This window comes from Rhinolophus sinicus, chromosome 14 (assembly GCF_057876585.1).
Source record: "Rhinolophus sinicus isolate RSI-liver-muscle chromosome 14, RSI-T2T, whole genome shotgun sequence".
NCBI lineage: Eukaryota > Metazoa > Chordata > Mammalia > Chiroptera > Rhinolophidae > Rhinolophus > Rhinolophus sinicus.
Window position 1 is genome coordinate 122,040,136 of NC_142514.1, and position 19,644 is coordinate 122,059,779.

The 19,644-nt window shown below is 35.0% G+C and overlaps 1 protein-coding gene across 6 annotated transcripts in view; it reads left to right on the forward strand.

Annotated features, from left to right (window-relative positions):
- The window catches only part of CCDC82 (coiled-coil domain containing 82), a 32,930-nt gene extending 16,014 nt beyond the window's left edge, over nucleotides 1-16,916 (forward strand). For 5 of the 6 annotated variants that reach the window (XM_019737550.3, XM_074335572.2, XM_088791493.1 and 2 more), the window contains 5 exons: nucleotides 1,095-1,187; nucleotides 2,496-2,620; nucleotides 5,347-5,517; nucleotides 10,929-11,114; nucleotides 15,980-16,916. In XM_019737550.3, coding sequence (XP_019593109.3) covers nucleotides 1,095-1,187; nucleotides 2,496-2,620; nucleotides 5,347-5,517; nucleotides 10,929-11,114; nucleotides 15,980-16,048 — 644 coding nt within the window. In that variant the 3' untranslated portion in view covers nucleotides 16,049-16,916. The remainder of the gene's footprint in view (nucleotides 1-1,094; nucleotides 1,188-2,495; nucleotides 2,621-5,346; nucleotides 5,518-10,928; nucleotides 11,115-15,979) is intronic. The other variant, XM_088791495.1, reaches the window with a different exon arrangement.
- Nucleotides 16,917-19,644: the final 2,728 nt, after the last annotated feature.

The following is a 19,644-nucleotide window of genomic DNA, read 5'->3' on the forward strand; positions in this document are numbered from 1 at the left end:
AGGCCCTCTAATGTGTGAATTATCTGCAGTCGTCATTTAGTTTCATTAGTGCTTTTTTTTTGGTCACTTCAGTACTTCAATAAGGTGTTTCCTTACAAAAGAATGTATACTAAAAATATCCCCTAAAGTCTAAAGAAGTTAGCCCTTTTAATAACTAAAATAAAGGTAAAATGGTTTCTCCATGTTCAATACCATCTTTGTTTTATTTCAACTGAAAGGAAAGTCAAAATTCACTCATGGATGCTAATAATAAATCTTATTTTGCTTTAATCCCTTATTCAGCATCTTCCACTTCTCCTGAAATATTCAGGCTGCTCTTAAATGTCTCCACAGGTGGCCAGAGGAGGGCAAATGTTCTATGATTACCACTCAGATCAAGGAAAGGGTCATGTTTGGTAGAGAATATTTCCACAGCCATAGTAATCCTTGACCCAAGAGCAATGGAATGGGAAATAATAGGGACCTTCTCTCTTATAGCCTCGCTCATCAAACAGACGATTCCATGGACCACATTGAGTTAGTGGGAAAGTAGGCTTATATGTTTGCTATAAGAAAGAGTAGATATAACTTTTCTAAGTTGATGTGGAAAATCCTAAATCTGGGGCATCAGAAAGGGACATGGAGTTTTTATAGCCATTGGGGTTCCGGCTAGGGGAGTAATTTCATGGACAATTTTGTGTGTAATGTGTTTCAGAGAGAAGGAATAAGACAGGAATTTCATGTACATACTGAACAATCCACGCATATAGGTTTTCTCTCTTGCCCTGTCTAATTGTCAAGCTGATAATTAGGTATACAGGGGATGCTTTTGATTTGTTTTCACAACATGTCTCTTAATTTTCCTTTAATAAGTTTGGAAAGTGAAGATTATTTGAAATAACAACTAGAAACTTTGAATTAGAAGCCAGTAGATCTGGAAAATGGAAATTTGTTCAATGACTAGAGAAGTCACTTAGGCAGCTATAAAATTAGGATAATTAAGTGATTTCTTCTATTTATAGTATTGATTTCTTAGCCTTGGAGAAAGGAACCTACTATGTTCAGGGAATTGTTTTGTCTACTAGATCCTAACATTTATTTAAAATTAATTTCAGATTCTTTCAGTGACCACTATACTCACTTTGAAAGAGTTGTGAAGGCTCTTCTGATCAATGCTTTAGATGAATCATTTCTGCAAACATTGTATGGTAAGTTAATAATATGATTGGAACAACTTTTTTTCCCCCCAGTTTTTTAAAAACTCCACTATTTTATATATTAAAACGAAGGAGACCTATTCTCAAGGCCCTCCAGTTGTTTCCTCTAGGATCAACTGTACCAAAGGTCCATTCACATCAAAAACTTGTTAGTGTTTATTATTTGTGAAATGTAGAAAGTATAAAAGAAATACGTGATGGTTCTACCCCTGGAGAGTCCGTGGTGAATTTGAAGAGAGAGGACACACACTCATAAAACAGCTGGGTAGTTCAACACTCTTGTGTTGTCCCAGCCTCCCTAAGCTCCTAGAATTTCACCAAAAGTTAGTGCTGTTTTATGCTTTTGTGCCTTTGCTTATGCTGTTCCTCCTTAGACTATAATCCCTTTCTACCTTGCATTTTCCAGGTGAGTGTAATATCATTTCCACCATGAAAGCTATCTATGACCCACTCAAGTAGCATTTGTCACTCCCTCATTTGTGCTGTCATTATCCTGAGGATGATGGTACTGATGTACTCATGTATGCACTTTTCATACTTGTACTGAAAATGTATTTTTGCCTTCCTCCCTTTCAAGAGTCTGACAAGAAACATACCTTATATATACATTTATCCCTTGCCTCTAGCACTGAATCTGGCACTTAATAAAGACTATAAATATGTTTGATGAATATCCAGATAACTGCCAAAAGAAGATTTCATTCACAGTTTATTGAACAATTATTTACTGAGTGCCAACTAAGGGCCAGGTATTATTTGAGGGCTGGGGATGTTGCAATGACTATGACATAAGATTTCTGCCCTCGTGTTGCTTAAAGTCTAATGGGAAAGACAGACAAATAGTGAATAAACAAATATATATCAATATGATTTCAACTAGTGATTAGTTCTTGAAAAAAAACAAGGAGGGTAAGGAGATAGTGATAAAGGAAAGTCTGTTAGTTAAATTGGTCAAAAAATGGTCTCTCAAGAGGTGGCTTTTGAACAGAAACCTGAAAGGAGGGAGGATATAATACATGGATCTAGCAGAGAGCATAGCAAGTGCAAACACCATTAGGAAAGAGTCTGTTTGATGTGTTCAAGAAACAATTAGGAGAAGGCCTGTTGCTCTTTCTTCCCCCCAATGCTCTGATGGAATGATTCTTTTTTTCATTAATTTTTTTTTAATTTAAAATACTTCTATCAACCAAATATCTTCCTAAAATTATGGGAAGAAATCTTTAAGTATTCACTTATTTAAATATGTCACGAGGGCAAAGTGATTGGTCTTTTTGTTGTTATTGTTATTCCTCTGAACAGATGGCACCCGGCAAAAATCATATGCACAAGATATGATGACATCTCTTCATTATTTGGATAACCGCTTTGTTCAGCCTCGTCTAGACAACTTATTCTCTAGAAGTCGTTGGAAAGAGCAATATAAGGTACACAGTTTTATTTGTTTTTGAATCTCTGGGTGGTGGCAGGTGGGGTGTATGAAAGACCTCTCAGGATATCAGTATTCCGTCAGACTGAATAATCTTCTAAATTATCAGCATTTTTCTTTGTTAAATAATTAGCTTATTATTTCTCACCTCTTCTAAAGGCTATTACTGTTTTAATCTTTTACACATATCTATCCTATAATTAAGTAGTTCTGAATGATGAATAACTTTAGAACATCTCTAGGGCTTAGCTCATTTATTCAAATGAGAGATTATCTCACAGGATGTTAATTGTTGTTTCAGAAAAGAAGTTAAACAATTTGAGAAACAGTGGCTTTAACTTGAACTTAGCTGAAGGACTTTTTAAGGAGCACTAATAATGTGAATTTATACTGTTAATTTTTAAGAGGGTGATGTAGAATGTAATAATTGTCAAATTTGTGTGTTACCATGTGGCTCCTTTTCATAAAATACTTACACCTTCTAGGATAATTGATTCCTATAATATAATTTGGGAAATACTCACCTAGGTTGTCTTTGCCATCCTTCTCCACCTTAAAGATTTTGTAATTCTACCAATTTGGGGAAAGCATCTTTTAAATTTACAAGATTTATTTCATTTCATGTTATCCTCTAGATTTCTATTTTATAATCTCTAATAGTAGAGGGTTACAATATGATTTTTAAGATTTTCTTTTTCTCTGTATTTCTCACATTCTATCTTCTAATGATTAGCAAGAGGAAAAATGGCAAGAGAAGTTCAAGTTCCCTACAGTCCTTCCAGCACTTAAATCATTAGCTACTCTGCCTTATTTATGTCAGAGGATTTGGCTTCACTCAGGACTGTTCAGCCTTAATTACCTAATGATAAATTAGCCACAGATGGTTTAGGTTTAAGGGACAGTTATAGGATTGCAAAGAGAGTCAGAAGACTTCACTTGGGGGGATGGCTAGAATTTAGGGTCACCATATATATCTTTTTAATTTGGGGTGAGTTTTTAACCTCTCTAAACTCTTCCTTAGATACAGAAACTATTCACCTACTTTAAAGGGAAATATTTACCTATTTTGAAGGCAAAGTGGATAGTACAGCTCATAGAGCATAATATAAATATTTTTACTTGCACTGAAAGAAAAACAGCATTATGCATTGACCATTAATTTTACCAAGTAATTTACATGCAAAGCAAAATATTGTATTTGATGTTCAAAGTTAACCCCATGAGGAAGGCACTATTATTTCCTCCATTTTAGAGTTGAGGAAACTATGACTCAGAAAAATTGAGTTAAAATAAGGTTACACAGCTAGTCATTAGCCAGGCCAATACATTTATACCTAGAAGCGTTACTCTTACTCTAAAACCTATACCACTATGCTGGATTAGCTTTACCATACTGTGGAAGGTGATGCTGAATTTGGATAACCCAATGTTGAAATAATAACTGTAAGATACAAGAAAATATTAAAGATTTAGGAGGTAAATGATTCAGTACAGTCTTGGTCAGGATAACCTAGGTTATGCTGCAAAAGTTAAATAACATGACAGACAAAATAAACCAACAACAAATATTTCAATAGCTGAACCCAAAAAGTTTATTTTTGCCTTCTATGTCCATTGTGAGTGAATAGGAGTGTTCTGCTTATCATAGTCTCCGAGCTTTCAGCTCAGCATGTGCTTCCGTGAGCAACACAGAAGCAGGAAGGGACAGTGGTTAGTCACCTCTTTCCTCTGAATGTCAGCCTGTGACATGTGTCATGAAGTGTCATGAAATATGAGAAGAATTAAAGGTAAATAAAACACAATATTGTTGTGAATCATACAATGTAAAAAGGAAGCCATCAGTGTGTTGAATACTTAATTGCTATCTGGCTGATGGAGAATGTGGACGTGTATTAGTAACCCTGCTAAAATATGCTCTTTGTGTACAGTTCAAATATTGTGGTAAAACCTAATTTACACTACTAATTAGAACAGTATTATCTAGCACAGGCCTAGAGCACAAATAAAAGTACTCAAGCACATGTAATTTCACAGCTTGATAAAGCTTATTTATGAATGCCAAATATTTTCTCAGTTCGTTTACTCATTGCTAAGTCATCTGTTACACCGTCCATATTAATACTGGCCACCTAGCAATCCTAGTTCCAACTTGTTTATTTTCACAGTATGTTAGTAAGTCACTATCAGAGGATTAAATTATTTCTGGAATATTTTTTGGAAAACACAATATTATTCACACAATGGAGACTAAATGTGATCTTGTTTTTGTCAATTTTTGACTTACTTAAATGGATTCATCTTTTATTACATTCTGAATTTTTGCTGTTCATTCTTTCCTATTTTTAACTAATTAATACCTCAGTAACACTCACTAGAGATGAGAAGAAAGAAAAGAAATAAAATCTGTGAAGAACACTGCTTAGTAGTAACTCGTAAGTGTGAGGGATATGAAACTAATGATTTTCCTTGTGTTTTCTTTTTATTTAATAGACTAAATTGTAAATTCTTTTTTTTTCTTAATTTAAAAGTGTCTTGTCAAACACGTACTGTGTGCTCAGTATTAAAGTTAGAAATACCAGTATTTTGCTCTTGCATCTTATCCTGTTATTGTGATTCCTAATTTTGGTTTTAATTTGGTTGGGTTCTTTGTTTTATTTTGTTGTTGTTCTGCTAATCCTTTAAAGCTTCATTATCCCCCTCCGCCTTTTTGTTTTTTTCTTTCAGGAGCGGGTAGCAAATTATTCTAATGTGAGTATCCATATGAAGAACCCTGAAGACTGTTGTTGTCAAGCTTGTGGATTGCATCGCCACTGTAAATATTCAGTGCATTTATCAGGAATGCTATATAACACCAGGACTATGGAAACAGATAACTTCATGTCACATGATACACAGGTATTATTTTTTTTCTCCCATTTTAGTTTTCGGTATTTAGAAATTTTCAATACATAGGCTTGCACAAATAGCCTTAAGTTATTTTCACAAATGGAGAAAACACTAGGAAAAGGAAAAAAATACAGGGAAAGAGGATACAATTTTTAAATGTGAAAAATATGCCTTATGAAGAGATTCACTCCTAATTCAGTGAGATACTAAAATCTATGCATGTTCTCTTAAGTATATCACTCAAGGGGGGTTGTGGAAGGGGGTACAGGATGAGGATGAAATGGGGGTAACTAAAGCAGGGGAAGCAGAAATCCCCTTTGAGTCCAAAGGAAAATTTGACCCAACTGGAACATTTTATGGCAGATAATATACCAAATTGACAATCCACAAGCTAATAATTGAAGATGACTATTCATCCTAATATGAGAATTAAAAGAAAGCCATGCTTCAACCTAGACTATATCAGAAGTGTGTCAGAGTCTAGAGCAATTATCACATAGTTAAAGTGCTGTTAATTTTGAATGAATAGACAAAACTGAAGAAAATATTTCAAATAGTGAAGAAAAGTATTTGATAAACAAGAGCAACACAGTACAATGTGAAGAGAAAAAAATGTAAATGCAGTCTACTACTGTTTATTTTTTAACCTATATAAAAGTGTTGCATTTATAAATGCAAAAATATTAAAATTGAAAGCTTCCTCGGGTAAGCCTGTATATTCATGAAGGGTGTGTGTGTTTTGGGGACTAGTTAGAGACCTTAAGTTGACTCTAAATACTGCCAGTCAATTATTAAAATAGAAATACACTATTTATCTGCATTCTGCTAGATTAGGTAGTATGATTCCTCAGTGTTATTGGGCAATAATTGGCCGGATCCCTCTGAACAATCTGGGTTGCAAGAATCACTTAGAAAGTTGTATGGGGATAATGAATTCAGAATTAACTTTCAGTATTTTATTTGGCAAGTTACTACAAAAACACATTTCTTCTCTCAACATAGTCATATGCACATTTCCCCATTGTTTAAAAATTTATCTATGACTTTATGAGATAAGACAGTTAGACTCTTAATATAAGTGATTTAACACTCTAAGGATCATGTTCTGTTGTATAGATAAAAGTACTGCTGTACATTCACGTTCTTTGCTGTCTACAACTAATCATGGAGAGGAGTGTGAATTAGAAAGCCATTTCTGGAGTTCTGACATTCCTGTGAAGGAATAAAGATTCTATATAAAATAGTTGATTCAAATATCTAAAAAGTAAGAGATCACATGAAATAAAAGTTAAGAACATTAATACACCAGTCACACAATGGAAAAATATAAAAGTTAACAAATATATTGGAAAATGATTATTCTCCATTTAAAGGTATACAATTAAAACTACCTTAATATGCCAGTTGATAGCTCTTAAAGTAGCAAAATATTTTTAAATAAAATGACAAAATACAGTTTTGTCAAGGTTGCATTGAAAGTAGCAGTTTCATGGAAAGTAAGATTCCTAGAGAAGGAAAGGATGTGATGTATCTTTTCAGAATACTGGGTAGCTATATGTAGCCACAGTTACAGAGCTATACATATTCAGTGCCTATAAGTTTGTCCTTGGTGAAGTAATTCAATAAAAGTAAATAACATGATCGTGAAGTTTATTGAAGCATTATTTATAATATAAAAAATGGAACTCATACAAATGAAATATTAGAGTACTGATACAATAAGCTAACTGTACCATCTTTTTGTGGTAGAATATAATACAACCACTAAAATAATACTTATGAAGTTTATGAAATAAAGCTAGGCAAAAGTGAAATAACAAGCAGTGTGTGTGTGTGTGTGTGTGTGTATATATCTTTGTAAAAATATGTATTTTTGTACGTATTGCTATATGCAAACATTAAGCTAGTTATGGTATATATTAAGATAGTATGATTGAAATTCTTTAATATTAAATTTTTAAGTAATTTTTCCCTTAAAGGAAGAATAGCTTATTAAAATCTACTTTATAGCCTTCTAAACTACAGTGTCAGTGAATGTATGAAAAGGAAAGGAAAAGGAAAAAGAAAAGGAAAGGAGAAAAAGACAAACCGGGTTTTAATCCAAGGCATGAAAGAGACTGTGCTCACCCCACGCTTACCCTCAGGCTATTTTGAAAACTGATTCTCCATTTTGTGTTGCTGCTTCTGGTTACATAAAACTGAAACTCCGTGGGGTTATCTGGGGTTCTCCTTTAAGGTGCACATAATACTTTAAACGAATGCTCTTAGTGAAATTTGTTTAATGATAAAACTTTTCTTCTTACCTGAGATTGGCTTCTTTTAAAGAAGGGATACTTTGATGGACAGTGGAATTACGGAAGAGAGTAGCTTTAGTGACACAGTCTTGGGTATGGTACTGAGATGAGAGGCCTGGACCACCAGATTGTGGTGAAGTCTGAGGGGATAGACAAGAAGGAAGTCACCTGGGGAGATGTGAAATCTGAAAGGCAGTTGGGAGGACTGATGGCAATCTTGAATTAATTTTCACTTTTGCCCAGAGTCTGGCCAGGCTCCTGAAGATGCTTAAGATCCAATGGGAAGAGGCAATAATTTTGAGGCAAATGGCAACATATAATGTGTCATACAAAAAACAGGCCAACAGGAAGTTGAATCCCTTGGCTCGGCCTATTGCACTAAATATTTCCAGAGACCTAGGATGAGAAAACAAACTTTTTCCCATCCTTCCTCTTTCCTTGAGGATATTTTTTCTTTCTTCTCCACACTTAACTTCCATAGGAGCTGGCTCTTCCATATATAAATGAGGGCCTAGAGAAATGCCTCGAAAAGCTACCTACAGTTAGCTGGATATTACAAATGTGCGCAAATGTATTTTCATTATATTTCCTTGCCTTCTACATGCTGTATCTAATAAATTACAAATCACATTCTTTGTATTGCTTTGCAATTCGCCATCTTCTGCTTTAGGAAAATTTGGTGACAATTTTTAGCTTTGTTTCCAATTGTTTCTTTGTATATGTCAGATCCCTTAGTTCACATTGGTAACTGACATGACTCAGTTATCCTCATACTTACCAGTTTATAGAACTAGGCTCACCCTGCACCGTGGATTAGTAATCATTAATGTGTCATTTTGCTTATCTACTCTGAGAACAGTCATCACAGAATTTATTTCTCTATCTCTGGCAATTTTGATTACTGTCTTGTTAGAATAGTGTCCTTAATGTCCAGAAATGTAATTAGATAATTAAAAGTAGTCTCTGAATACTTTTTTGAAAATTTAAACACTATTCCAACAGGATAAGTTAATTTTACTTGTTTTAGTATTTTATATAAATGGAATCCTACAATGTACACTGTGTTGTATTTACATTAATTCATAAGGTATAACAGGCTGTAACAATGCATGAAAATGGGCGGGGTAAGGGGCGAGGTCCACTTGCAGTATTACAGCTTATATATACCTTTAGTGTTTCTATGAAGTCTTACTCACAATGGTTTAGGCTCTTCCATATAGACGAGATCACATTTTGGTAAAAAATAGTGTGAGACTATTCTAAAGGTAATTTTGGGTTAATTGACCTACATCAGTGAAAGTAGATGCCAAGAGGGTGGGAATTAAAAATGGAAAGAAGTAAATGTAATGTTTAATGTTTTCAATGGGTATTTTTGTTTCAAACAGGGAAACAATTAAAATAAGGATTTTAAACACCTCTCTTTCCCTCTTTTCCCAACTTAAAAATTCTGTACAGATAAATTCCCCTTGTTTTGTGGAAAAATAGACTGCAGTATGATGGAAGTGAAAATCACATTATGCTCCTACTGTGTTTTATCCAGAACATCCATAAGAGATTTCCTCCACAGTTTACTCTGATGGTAGAAGTAGAGAGACACAGGGTACCCCTGGTGGCCTCTGCAACTACTGTGGTTTCTTTTTCCTCCAAGTGGGCGGTATTGGCAAATAAATTGTTGTAAGTGATATGACTGGTTTGATAATAATGTTGAAATGATACTTAGAGTATGTAAGCAATGTACAATAACAACCTGATTATTTCTAATGACCTAAAAAACAGAAAGGTTTTCACAGAACATGAACAGAAATTTGAACATGTTTTTCTTCAGATTTCAGTGGTTTTTTTAAGAAAGACTTTAAGATGTCCTAAATACTGTCTTCACAAGGTGATACTTCAAACCTGACTGTTGCCAGTCTTTATATTTAACTTTCATTCATTTTTACCAATATACTCTTAGATTATTTCTTGAACTCATCACCTGTGTAATCCATTGCAGAAAAACAGTACAATTCTTTGTCAAATAGTATGCAAGTTACATAGATCAATATTATTACTATACTACTTGTACTGAACTCATGAAAGCATAACCCACTAGTGAATTTAGACACAGAAACAAATATTTACATTAGCAAGAAGTTTCCTCAGGTTACTCCACGAAAATAAAATTGCTTATGTTACGATGTTTGGAGCCCTTTATGTTGCATTTTCTACAATGAGTGAAATACTGTAGGTACAGTTATATTTAATTTGGTCAGTACAGTGACATTGTTTTCCTATTTCAGCTATAGGTGTGTATTGCACAGTATATATTCAAAGTATTTTAAAAGAGAAATGTTCTGATTGGTTGAGTTCGCAAGATGAACCTTCTTAATTATAGAATCCCAGAAGTCCATGTAAACATAGAAATTAAAATTCTTATAGTTTTCTAACATAATTTCTAAAATATTAGTGTGTTTTAATCATATCAGACTCTATTAATTAAGGACACAAATATGACTAAACACAAAGATGTTTACTTTACAACATTTTTTAGGAAAAATGTATTTGGTATAAACTGCCAATACTTAATATTGGTATGAAAGCTTGTTTCAGTTTTTGCTTATAAGCTAGAAATTTATTGTAATCCAGGAATTTTTAACTGAGTAACTGTGTACATTCAATAGCTTGCATGCTTTTCTTGCTTTGAGGTGTGCCAGCCCTTCTGTCTTACAAGCCATTTTTCTCCTCCTTCCCAAACTCTGTTTTTTAAAGACTTAGTTAAGGATCACCTCCTCTGGATTGGGGTAATTGTTACGCCTCTGTATCTTGACAGCATCTTGTGGGTAGCATTTGATACATTGTTACATGATCATTTTTCTTCCAAGACTGTACGCTCCCCTAATACAGGTAGTATATCTTTCTCATGTATCTGCATTGTTCATCCCAATACTGGAAACATAGCAGGTACCCAGTTTTTGTTAACTGAGTTGTATCAATAAGAGAAGGCAAAGGAATCATGGTGTAAACATTTAAAAAACAAATGATGCATTTATCAGATGCTACTGTTAAAATCTCAAAACCAGAACGTCTGTACATTCATTACTATATTATTCACTTCATATGTCAGATTGTGTTTATTTCTTTATTTAGGTTTTTATTGTTGGCAGTATTTGTGCTAAACGTACCGAAATTTATCATAAACTGAAACATTTTAAATTCAAGCTGTACCAAGAATGTTGCTCCAAGGCAAGGACAGAAGAAGTTGAGAATGAACAAGTTAAAGAAACAGTGGAAAGAATTTTCAATCAGTCAAAAGAAAGTGGCTGGATTGAGAAGGTAAGGTGACTGTAAGAGAACCGTCTCACTCAGTAGATCCTGGAGCCTAATTATGATTAGCGAAAGGATACTAATGATTAGAAGGCAGTGAAATTTAAAAAAGAACCTCTCCTTCTCTCCCCGTCTTTGTATTTTCTTCTCTTCTTCCACCCCTTCCTCTCATGCTTATCATTGTCCTACCCTGGCTAGGTGCCCTGATGTCCTAAACATTCAGCTCAGCAGGTAAATTTTAATCAACAATAATACTGTCCCTTAATGTGGGATCTTCTGTCCTTTCACTTTTATATCTGTGCTGTTATTTGCATATATATTAAGTCCCCTTAGTTTCTTTGACAGAGGATAGGACTCACCTCTGCTTGTCTGCTTCCTATTCTTTAGAACAGTTCTTATGACCTGAGAGTGAAGAAGCACCTTGTGCCCATGAGGAAAGGATCTCGGCTGCCAGTTCTAATACGACCCACGTCCTCTTCTTGAGGACATGGGATTTAGCAGTGAGCACTGTCACTGAAGATCAAGGGGAATGCAGAGATTTCAGGCCACAGCACTGATTTTGATTCCCCTCTATCCTGTTGATCACTAAATTTGAGATCAGGGATAAATGGGGGTTTTGAAGAGTGCACTGGATTCCTGAAGATCTGCTGGCAGCTCATAAGCTCTGGTCTGCTTACAGAGCTCTTAGAATTGTTTACGGTGCATGGAAAGAACACTAGTATGATTGCGATCTTCTAAAACAAGTCTAGTTACATCCATGTATAAGACAGAACACACAGTAGATTTTCAGACAACCCAGATCAACAGTATATTTAATCTTAAGAAAAAAGGCTGACTTGAGATTCATTGCCTGGGTTATTTATAACAGGGGAATTTGTAAAGAGAGAAAAATAAAATAGAAGAGAGCTTAAAGAATAAACTTATGAGCAGAGGGAAAGAAAAAGAGAACAACAAAACAGGAACTTCTTAGGACATGTCATGTTCCACAGAGCCTCCCAGTCTGGAGAATGGCATTAAGATGGTTTCCCTTTTGACACTTACCCTCTCACCGCACACCACTACCCTGTGGTCTCTTTGCCTGCCCCCCACATCTTGACGCTCAAGTCGTCTTTCTCTCGTTTTCCTCCCTTCAGCTTTTTATCTTTTACTTTGCTTCTGCTTCTCTCACCCTCAATGCTTTCCTTCCTGTCTGCTGCTTTTCCATCTGCTTTAGGGAGGACCATCACTTACCCATAAGTCCCGTCTTCATTTTGCTAGATAACAATTCTTAAGTGCTTTTATTGATGCATTTAAGTGTTGCCAACCCTCTAGTGGGGTTGAAAGACCCATTGAGACAGCACATTTTTAAGGAATTGTATAGTAGGTATAGAAAAATCACTGTGCATGTATTATATATATCATATAATATATATGGAAGGGACATTAAACTTCTTGCAGAAAAAAAACAAAAAGCACTTTCAAATCAATTACCTTAAAGAAAGCTCAACAGGGTTTGTGACAAAAGAAGGGACCTGGAATAAGAAAGAACATTCTTAGGAAAAGAAAGCCAAGTATCATATTCTGTTTAGAGAATAACACTTAGCACTGGCATTGAAGGTATTTCATATGTGTTTAGGACAATATGCACACTTTTTTCTCATAAAATACCAAAGAGCTTCATTTTCTTTTTGAGATCAGTCCTAGTTTAAAACTGTTTGTCTGTAGACTTCCTCAAAAGATTTCCTGGAAACTAAACAAGTTTATAGCCAGGATAAATCCATATGTAGCTTTCTGTACTGTGATTAAATTTTGAAAATGATCATGTGCTCTGACATTGCTCACCATCACTCTGCCTGCCCCTCCGTGTGTCTGTGCCTTTGAGTGATAGCACTGCGTGTGTTCTGGCGATGGTGATGCCTTCTTTGGATGCAGTCTCATGGCCACAGTAACTGTAACCCTTTAGAACCAGGCCTCAGTGCTACTTGAATGACTATGTATCCTTGGCTCTTTCCGCTCTTACCTCCCAATCATTATGTCAACCCCTTCTTTTACCTTACACCAACTATTCATTCCTATCTTTTCCCCCAGCTTGTGTTTCACACCTTGATTTTGTTTTGCCCTTTCCTGCTTCTTCTTCCTCTAAGCATTTTTCTTCCATTATCTCAGGATATCTCAGCATTTCTTTCCCAAAACCTGCCATCTAGACTGACTTTATTCTTCTTGCTCCTCCTAACAGTTGAACTAGGATGACCTGTTTTTATCCTAATAATATTAAAGCCGTAGGAGCAACTTGAGTATAAGAAAAGAACAAATAAGAAAATTATAATAAAACCAAAATATATAATAAATATAATAGTAATATATGTCTCATTCTAAGTTAGAGCTGAGGAACATTCTTATGCCATTGGCAAAATTCTAACAAATTTTTTTGTTAAGAAGAAAGTGCCTATGATGATGGGGTCTCTCCAGGGAATTAGAATATAGGGATGGTTGGGATGGGGTGGTGAATCCATGAACACCAGGAAGTTGAAGAAAGTATGTCAGTACAAGTATCAAGTTTCAGTTTTACGGTTGTATTTAAAGTAAATTTTAATAATGTTATATAAATAAGAATTTTAAATTATGATTGGATATCCTGTCCCTTTCCAAAACGCTTCTCACTTGTTCTCTTCCCTTTCTTTCCCTCTTTTTAACTTTGTTTTTCCTTTTCCTTTTCTTCTACTCCTTAAACTGATGTTTCTGAAAATGTGGCCCTAAACTACATGTGTCAGAATCAGCTAGAAGTTTATGGGAAATGTGTAGTCCCTGGCCTCACTGCAGACCTACTGAATGAGAATCCTTGGGGGTGTTAAACAAATTAGGTGATTCTAAGCAAATTAAAGATTGAGGGCCACTGCTTAAAAGTACAGGTTACATGAGGTTCTTTTGTTAGCCTCTAAGCTCACTCCCTTGGCAAACCCGTTCCTTTTTTCAGGTCTGCCACTTTTGAGTAGAAGACTCCAAACTCCTTCTTTTATGTTCTGACTTTTCTCATACTCTCCTTCCACAATTCCAGCTGTTTTCATCAGTCTGTCCATCTGGCACTCTTAAGGGCTTAACATAAGACCCAACTCTCCAAATTTTTAGTAAAGAGTGATGGGGCCTTTAGGTGGAGAGAATGGCCAGGTAATGCTAACTGCCTTTTCTCTGAGTTTCACTTTCCTGTTAGAGGTTTTTCTTTTTTCACATTAAAGCTGCACCCCACCCCCACCCTTTAAATCTCAAAAATAGCATACTATAATGGTTAAAAGATGAATTTAAATATTTTCTACCAGTAGAATTTGGGGGCAAGTTACTTTACTTCTCTAAGCCTAAATTTTCTCTTCAGTAAAATAGGAACTACAATAATAATAATTTTGTGGAGGTTAAATGAGTAGCACATTTTAAACAGTGTAGGACCTAGCAATTACTAATTGATCAATTAAGGTTAGCTATTAATAATAAAAGCAGAGAGGTTTTCCTTCCTTAATATAGTTGAGATAGACTGTAATTTTCCAAAATAAATTTAATAAGTAAAAACTATAAAGAAAGATAATATAAAAAGCATAAAAACACTCAAACTTTAAAGGGCTAGGTTCCTAATCCTAGAGTACTTTACTTACATCTGATAGAATCTGTCTGAAAACTAGGTCAAGAGAATCCCTTAATAGTCCGTGCGTTATTTCCCCTCCTGTTCTTTTCTTCATTCTCTCCAGAGAAAGTGATCTAGTCAGAGATCTTTGGGGGTGTAGGGGAGGTTTCATGGCCCTGTCTAGAAGGAAAATGCACTCCCTTCCATAGCTCCTAATCACCACAAAAGTCTGAGTCATCAGGACCCTCTCTCATCTTATTGGAAGTAGAACCAGAGTTCTAGAAGGAGAGTTAAGAAACCGTTAGTCAGTTTATGTCCTCCAATGAGGTAAGCACTTTGAACTCTGCATCAACTGCGAAATCTCCAGATCATCCTGACTTGTCTCATCTTGTCCAAATCTTATCTTTACTCTCTATCTTCATTGCTATCACTCAAATTTGGGCCCTCATTACCTAAATTATTACAGTAGACTCATAACTGGATGCCAAACTATTCTAGAATGGATGTGTTACCACTTTTCTTAAAATACATCTTAGATCATGTCAGTCTCCTGCCTTAATACCTGTAGCAGCTTTCTACTGCCAGTCACATTATTGCTAAACTCCTTAACCTAATATTTCATACTTTTTTTTCCTAATCTCAACTTCTTTGGTTCAGTCTTCTCTCTCTCTACTCCCCTAAAAAACCCCAGATTGGTAGTCAAACCCCATACTTTCTTGTCACTGTTGTGTGGACTGTTGTCTCCTACAGAGAACTCTACCCCCCAAATCTTTTTTCCCAGAACAGCTTAAATGACTATTTTCTGTTACCTCAACTAACCATGATCCCTCTTCCGAAGCCTCGTAACAGTGTCTATACTTTTTTACGGCATTTGTTTTGGTTGTCATTGGTGTATCACTACTGAACTCTGTTCTCCTTACCGGTAGGGAAAGCAATTTTGCTTTGTGCCTAGACAGTCATTAGCAGAGTATTTGACATATGTTATGAATTCAACAAATTTTTGTTGAATAAGTTACTGAAGTTGTTATACTTCTATAAATATACGTATTAGAGAATTAATTTATAAGAAAGTTATGAAATTAGTAGTGTTCAGCTTGATCTCTTTCCAATACTTGAATGAGTTAGAAATCCTTATTTGAAGTTGAGTCCCTGTTTATGTTCAAAAAGTTTTTGTCTGCGATTACCATGAAATGCACTAGTTCCTGTTTGTCTGTAGTAGATTGAAAAGGCCTAGCTTGTCTTCATTGCTCTGAGTAAAGTAACTGGCTTTTTATTGTATATACAGAAATATGCTCAACTTCAAGAATATCTCAATCTTGCGGATTACTTTCAAGATGAGAAGTTTGAATGGTAACAGATTTCCTTCAGAGAAGATTTTATAAATTCCTGTATATGTGAAGATCATGAGTCTTGTTTCTCTGTATCATGTGACATATTTATATATTTTATGTACATCTTCATGGTAAAATATCGTGTTTAAAACATGTTCATCTTAATTCCCATGAAATGGCACTCTATAGTAATAAAACTTTCATCTGCTGTACATAGAAAACATAAGCTTAATAATTTTAAGTGTATTTTGAAGTTACATAATAATGACTTTATAACAAAACTACTATCAAGTGAATGAGCTGCTTGTATTCTGTCAGTGTAGTAGAAAAATACTGCATTTGTAAAATGTATTTAGACTAACATCGACATGTATTTATCGCTGAATCTCTGCCCAGATCTGTTTATTATACTTTTTCAGCATCAAATGATCTTCACTAATATATTTTTTACTACTATTATTATCTAAATCAGTGGGCCATGGAAGAAATCTCAGTGCTTCATTCAGTTGAGTCCTGTTGCCTCAGAATCAGACTGTAGCTTACCCATTCCAAGTAGAGGAGAGCTTTTTTCCTTTCCTAAAGTTTCCCTTAGAAATAGATGTTAGGCCTGAAGTCTTTCAACCCTTACATTCAGGAATAATTTCATGATATGTATTTCATACTTCATAATGTTCCTTCTTTTCTCTATTCAGTTTTGTCTGCATGTTAATGATTAAGATGTATTTTGTTTATTTTTATCCATAACTTTTCCCATACAAGTTTTTATATAGGATCAGAAGATCTCAAAGAGATTCAGCCACAGTTTAAAAGTATATTTTGGCATCTGCATTGCTTTGCACATCTAAGTTTTCCCATAATATAATAAAGTAAAATGGTTTCAGAATGAACAAATGGACCCTGTCTATTCTGTATCTTTAATTGTTAAAAGTTGTGTTATAGTAGGATCTATTTTACTGAGGAATATTAGATACTCTGTTTTTTACTTCAAATGTTGGTTGAAACTGGCTTCATCTGTTACGTGGTTCATAGCGTGAACTTCATTGTACGTGCATATATAGAAAGATACATTTTATTAAGTCCTTATATCAAGATTACTTAATTCTTTCTGAAGTTATCCCTATTTAATAAAACAGGTAGGAAAAGCTGAATACTGATGCTAATGTTTCGTGTGAGGAGTGAATACCTTTTTGCTGTTGTCTGAGGTCATTGCAACTGAGCAAGTTTCTTCAGTGAGTGTTTGGAGAATACAAGAGGCTTTTAGGTACATGGTAACACCAAAAGAATGGCAGAGATGGGCTGTTAGGAAATGAGAATTACCGTGTTTCCCCGAAAATAAGACCTAGCTGGACCATCAGCTCTAATGCATCTTTTGGAGCAAAAATTAATATAAGACCTGGTCTTATTTTACTGTAAGACAAGGTATACTATAATATATAATACAATATAATACAATACAATATAATATACTACTGGGTTTTATATTAATTTTTTGCTCCAAAAGATGCATTAGAGCTGATGGTCCAGCTAGGTCTTATTTTCAGGCAAACACGGTAGCATGGGTCAGGGAACAAAAAGCAAGTAGTCTATGAAGAAAACAAATGTGAAAATAGAACTAACTTTTGCAGTTATTGCAACATACTGTGTTACCTTATCATCATCATCAATATCATTGATTCGATATAACATTAGCAAGAAATAGTTTGTAAACTACAGATCTCACATGTCTAGGAACTTATTAGATCTGGGCATTTATTACTATAGTATTAGATGCTTTAGTGTTGTTAGCTATGGATAATAGAGATGATAAGGAAGACAGAAATGGACAAGTAAAAGGGAAGTTGTGCTTGAAAGAATTCATATGGCTGTACAGAAGCTTTAGGATTATAAGAGTGGGACCAGTACCATAAAAAGGGAAAACAGAAAAAAGGAGTATTTATTTTATTGGCAGTCGGATGTAATTGACCGTATTTTCCCACCTGTCTGCTCTCATATTCAGATGAGTAGTTCTAGTCACTACTTGTTTCTTGGAGGTATTATAGGACTTGCTTAGATTCCAGCATGTTGATTGAGGTGTAACTGCAGCACTTCACTATTTTGAGGATAGTCTCTTCTCCCTGTAACTCTTTTCACACTTGATATTGCGGCAGCAAGCCCAGTGGTTAAGAAAGCATAGGTTTGAAATCGGTCTTGAGTTTGAGTCCTGGTCTTTTACTTAACTAGTTACATATACTGGAACCAGTAGTTTAATTTCGATGAGCCTCAGTTTCCTTATTTATAAATGGGTTAATAATACTTATCTCTCAGGATTTTTTGTGTATTAAGGGAGATGTATACTAAGGGCTGTGCCTAAAACGGTGATTGTAAATAAATAGCAACAAATGTGAATGAAATGAGGATGTGGCTGGTAATTATGTCAGTTTGAAGGTAAATAGCTATAAAGGGTAAATTTGTGCAAAAGCACTCTCAAGAAGTGTCTTACACCACTGGACTATTGTATGAAAATTTATTAAATTCTTGCTTGACAAATTTTTAAGGTGTCCCTGTCTAGCATAGAAATCAAAGTTGACATCATTTAGGAATAGCAGGTTTAACCAAGGTCGCTGTTATTAAAATCCATGCCACTGCAGGACTGTGGAGTGAACAGGGAGTTTTAAGTGTAAATATTACATTTTTTTTATTTTGAAAGTATGATCGCTGAATATAAAGTACCCGTCGTAATAGAAAAGATAATGTCTAACGAATACAACTTTTTAAAAATCAAAGATAAAATAATCAAAACCCTTCACTTTTTAATGATACCTCCTGAGAAAGTTCTCCACTCGCATTTGCATACCGAACAAAGATAGAATTCCGCCTTTCTCCACATGAGTGGTGAGGAACTTAGCCCGGAAAGGGACAGCTGGAAGTATGTTCCAATGGAAAGTAAAAAATGTTATATTCCATCAGAGTGGGCTTGTCCCGATTGCAAACTAACATCACAGGATTTGTGAAAGTAAAGTGGACTAAAGTAGGCCAGCCTATTGGGAACTAAATTGTAAATAAATCCAGTCTTTAAATGTTTTCATTGCTTTTACCCATCCATTTCTATTCATAGCTCAGTTTGAAGCAGGAGCATGTTACTGAGATGCCAGAGTTGGTTTAGGGCTTGAGACCTCACATGGAAGCTAGGGCACACAAGAGTATTTATGGTACTATCCCAGAATTGTGCTCACCGTAATTTATTGTCCATAATTAATGACAAGTAGCATCCAATATACAGTTGGAGATTTTAAGGGTGTGACCATCTGAAGACGAGCGCACAACAGTCTGTGTATGAGATCTGTTTGTGTTATTAAACTTCTTGAAACTCAGCTGCTACATATTGATTTCCCTCATTACATATGTAAGCCAGGTAGCCATGGAGACCTCTGATCTTGCGTTTGTCACAGGCATCTTGTATTTTCAAAGAAAAGCTTTTTTTTCCAACCAAACTAGTATCGCTAAGTTCATCATAAAATGTTTTACGTATCCCTGCTGATTTGCTTGTGATGACCTTGGTTCCGAGACACACAAACAGGCAGGAAGGTACACAAGACACCTGCCAGCCCTTTAGGAGCTACAAATGTGATTTCTTCTCCTC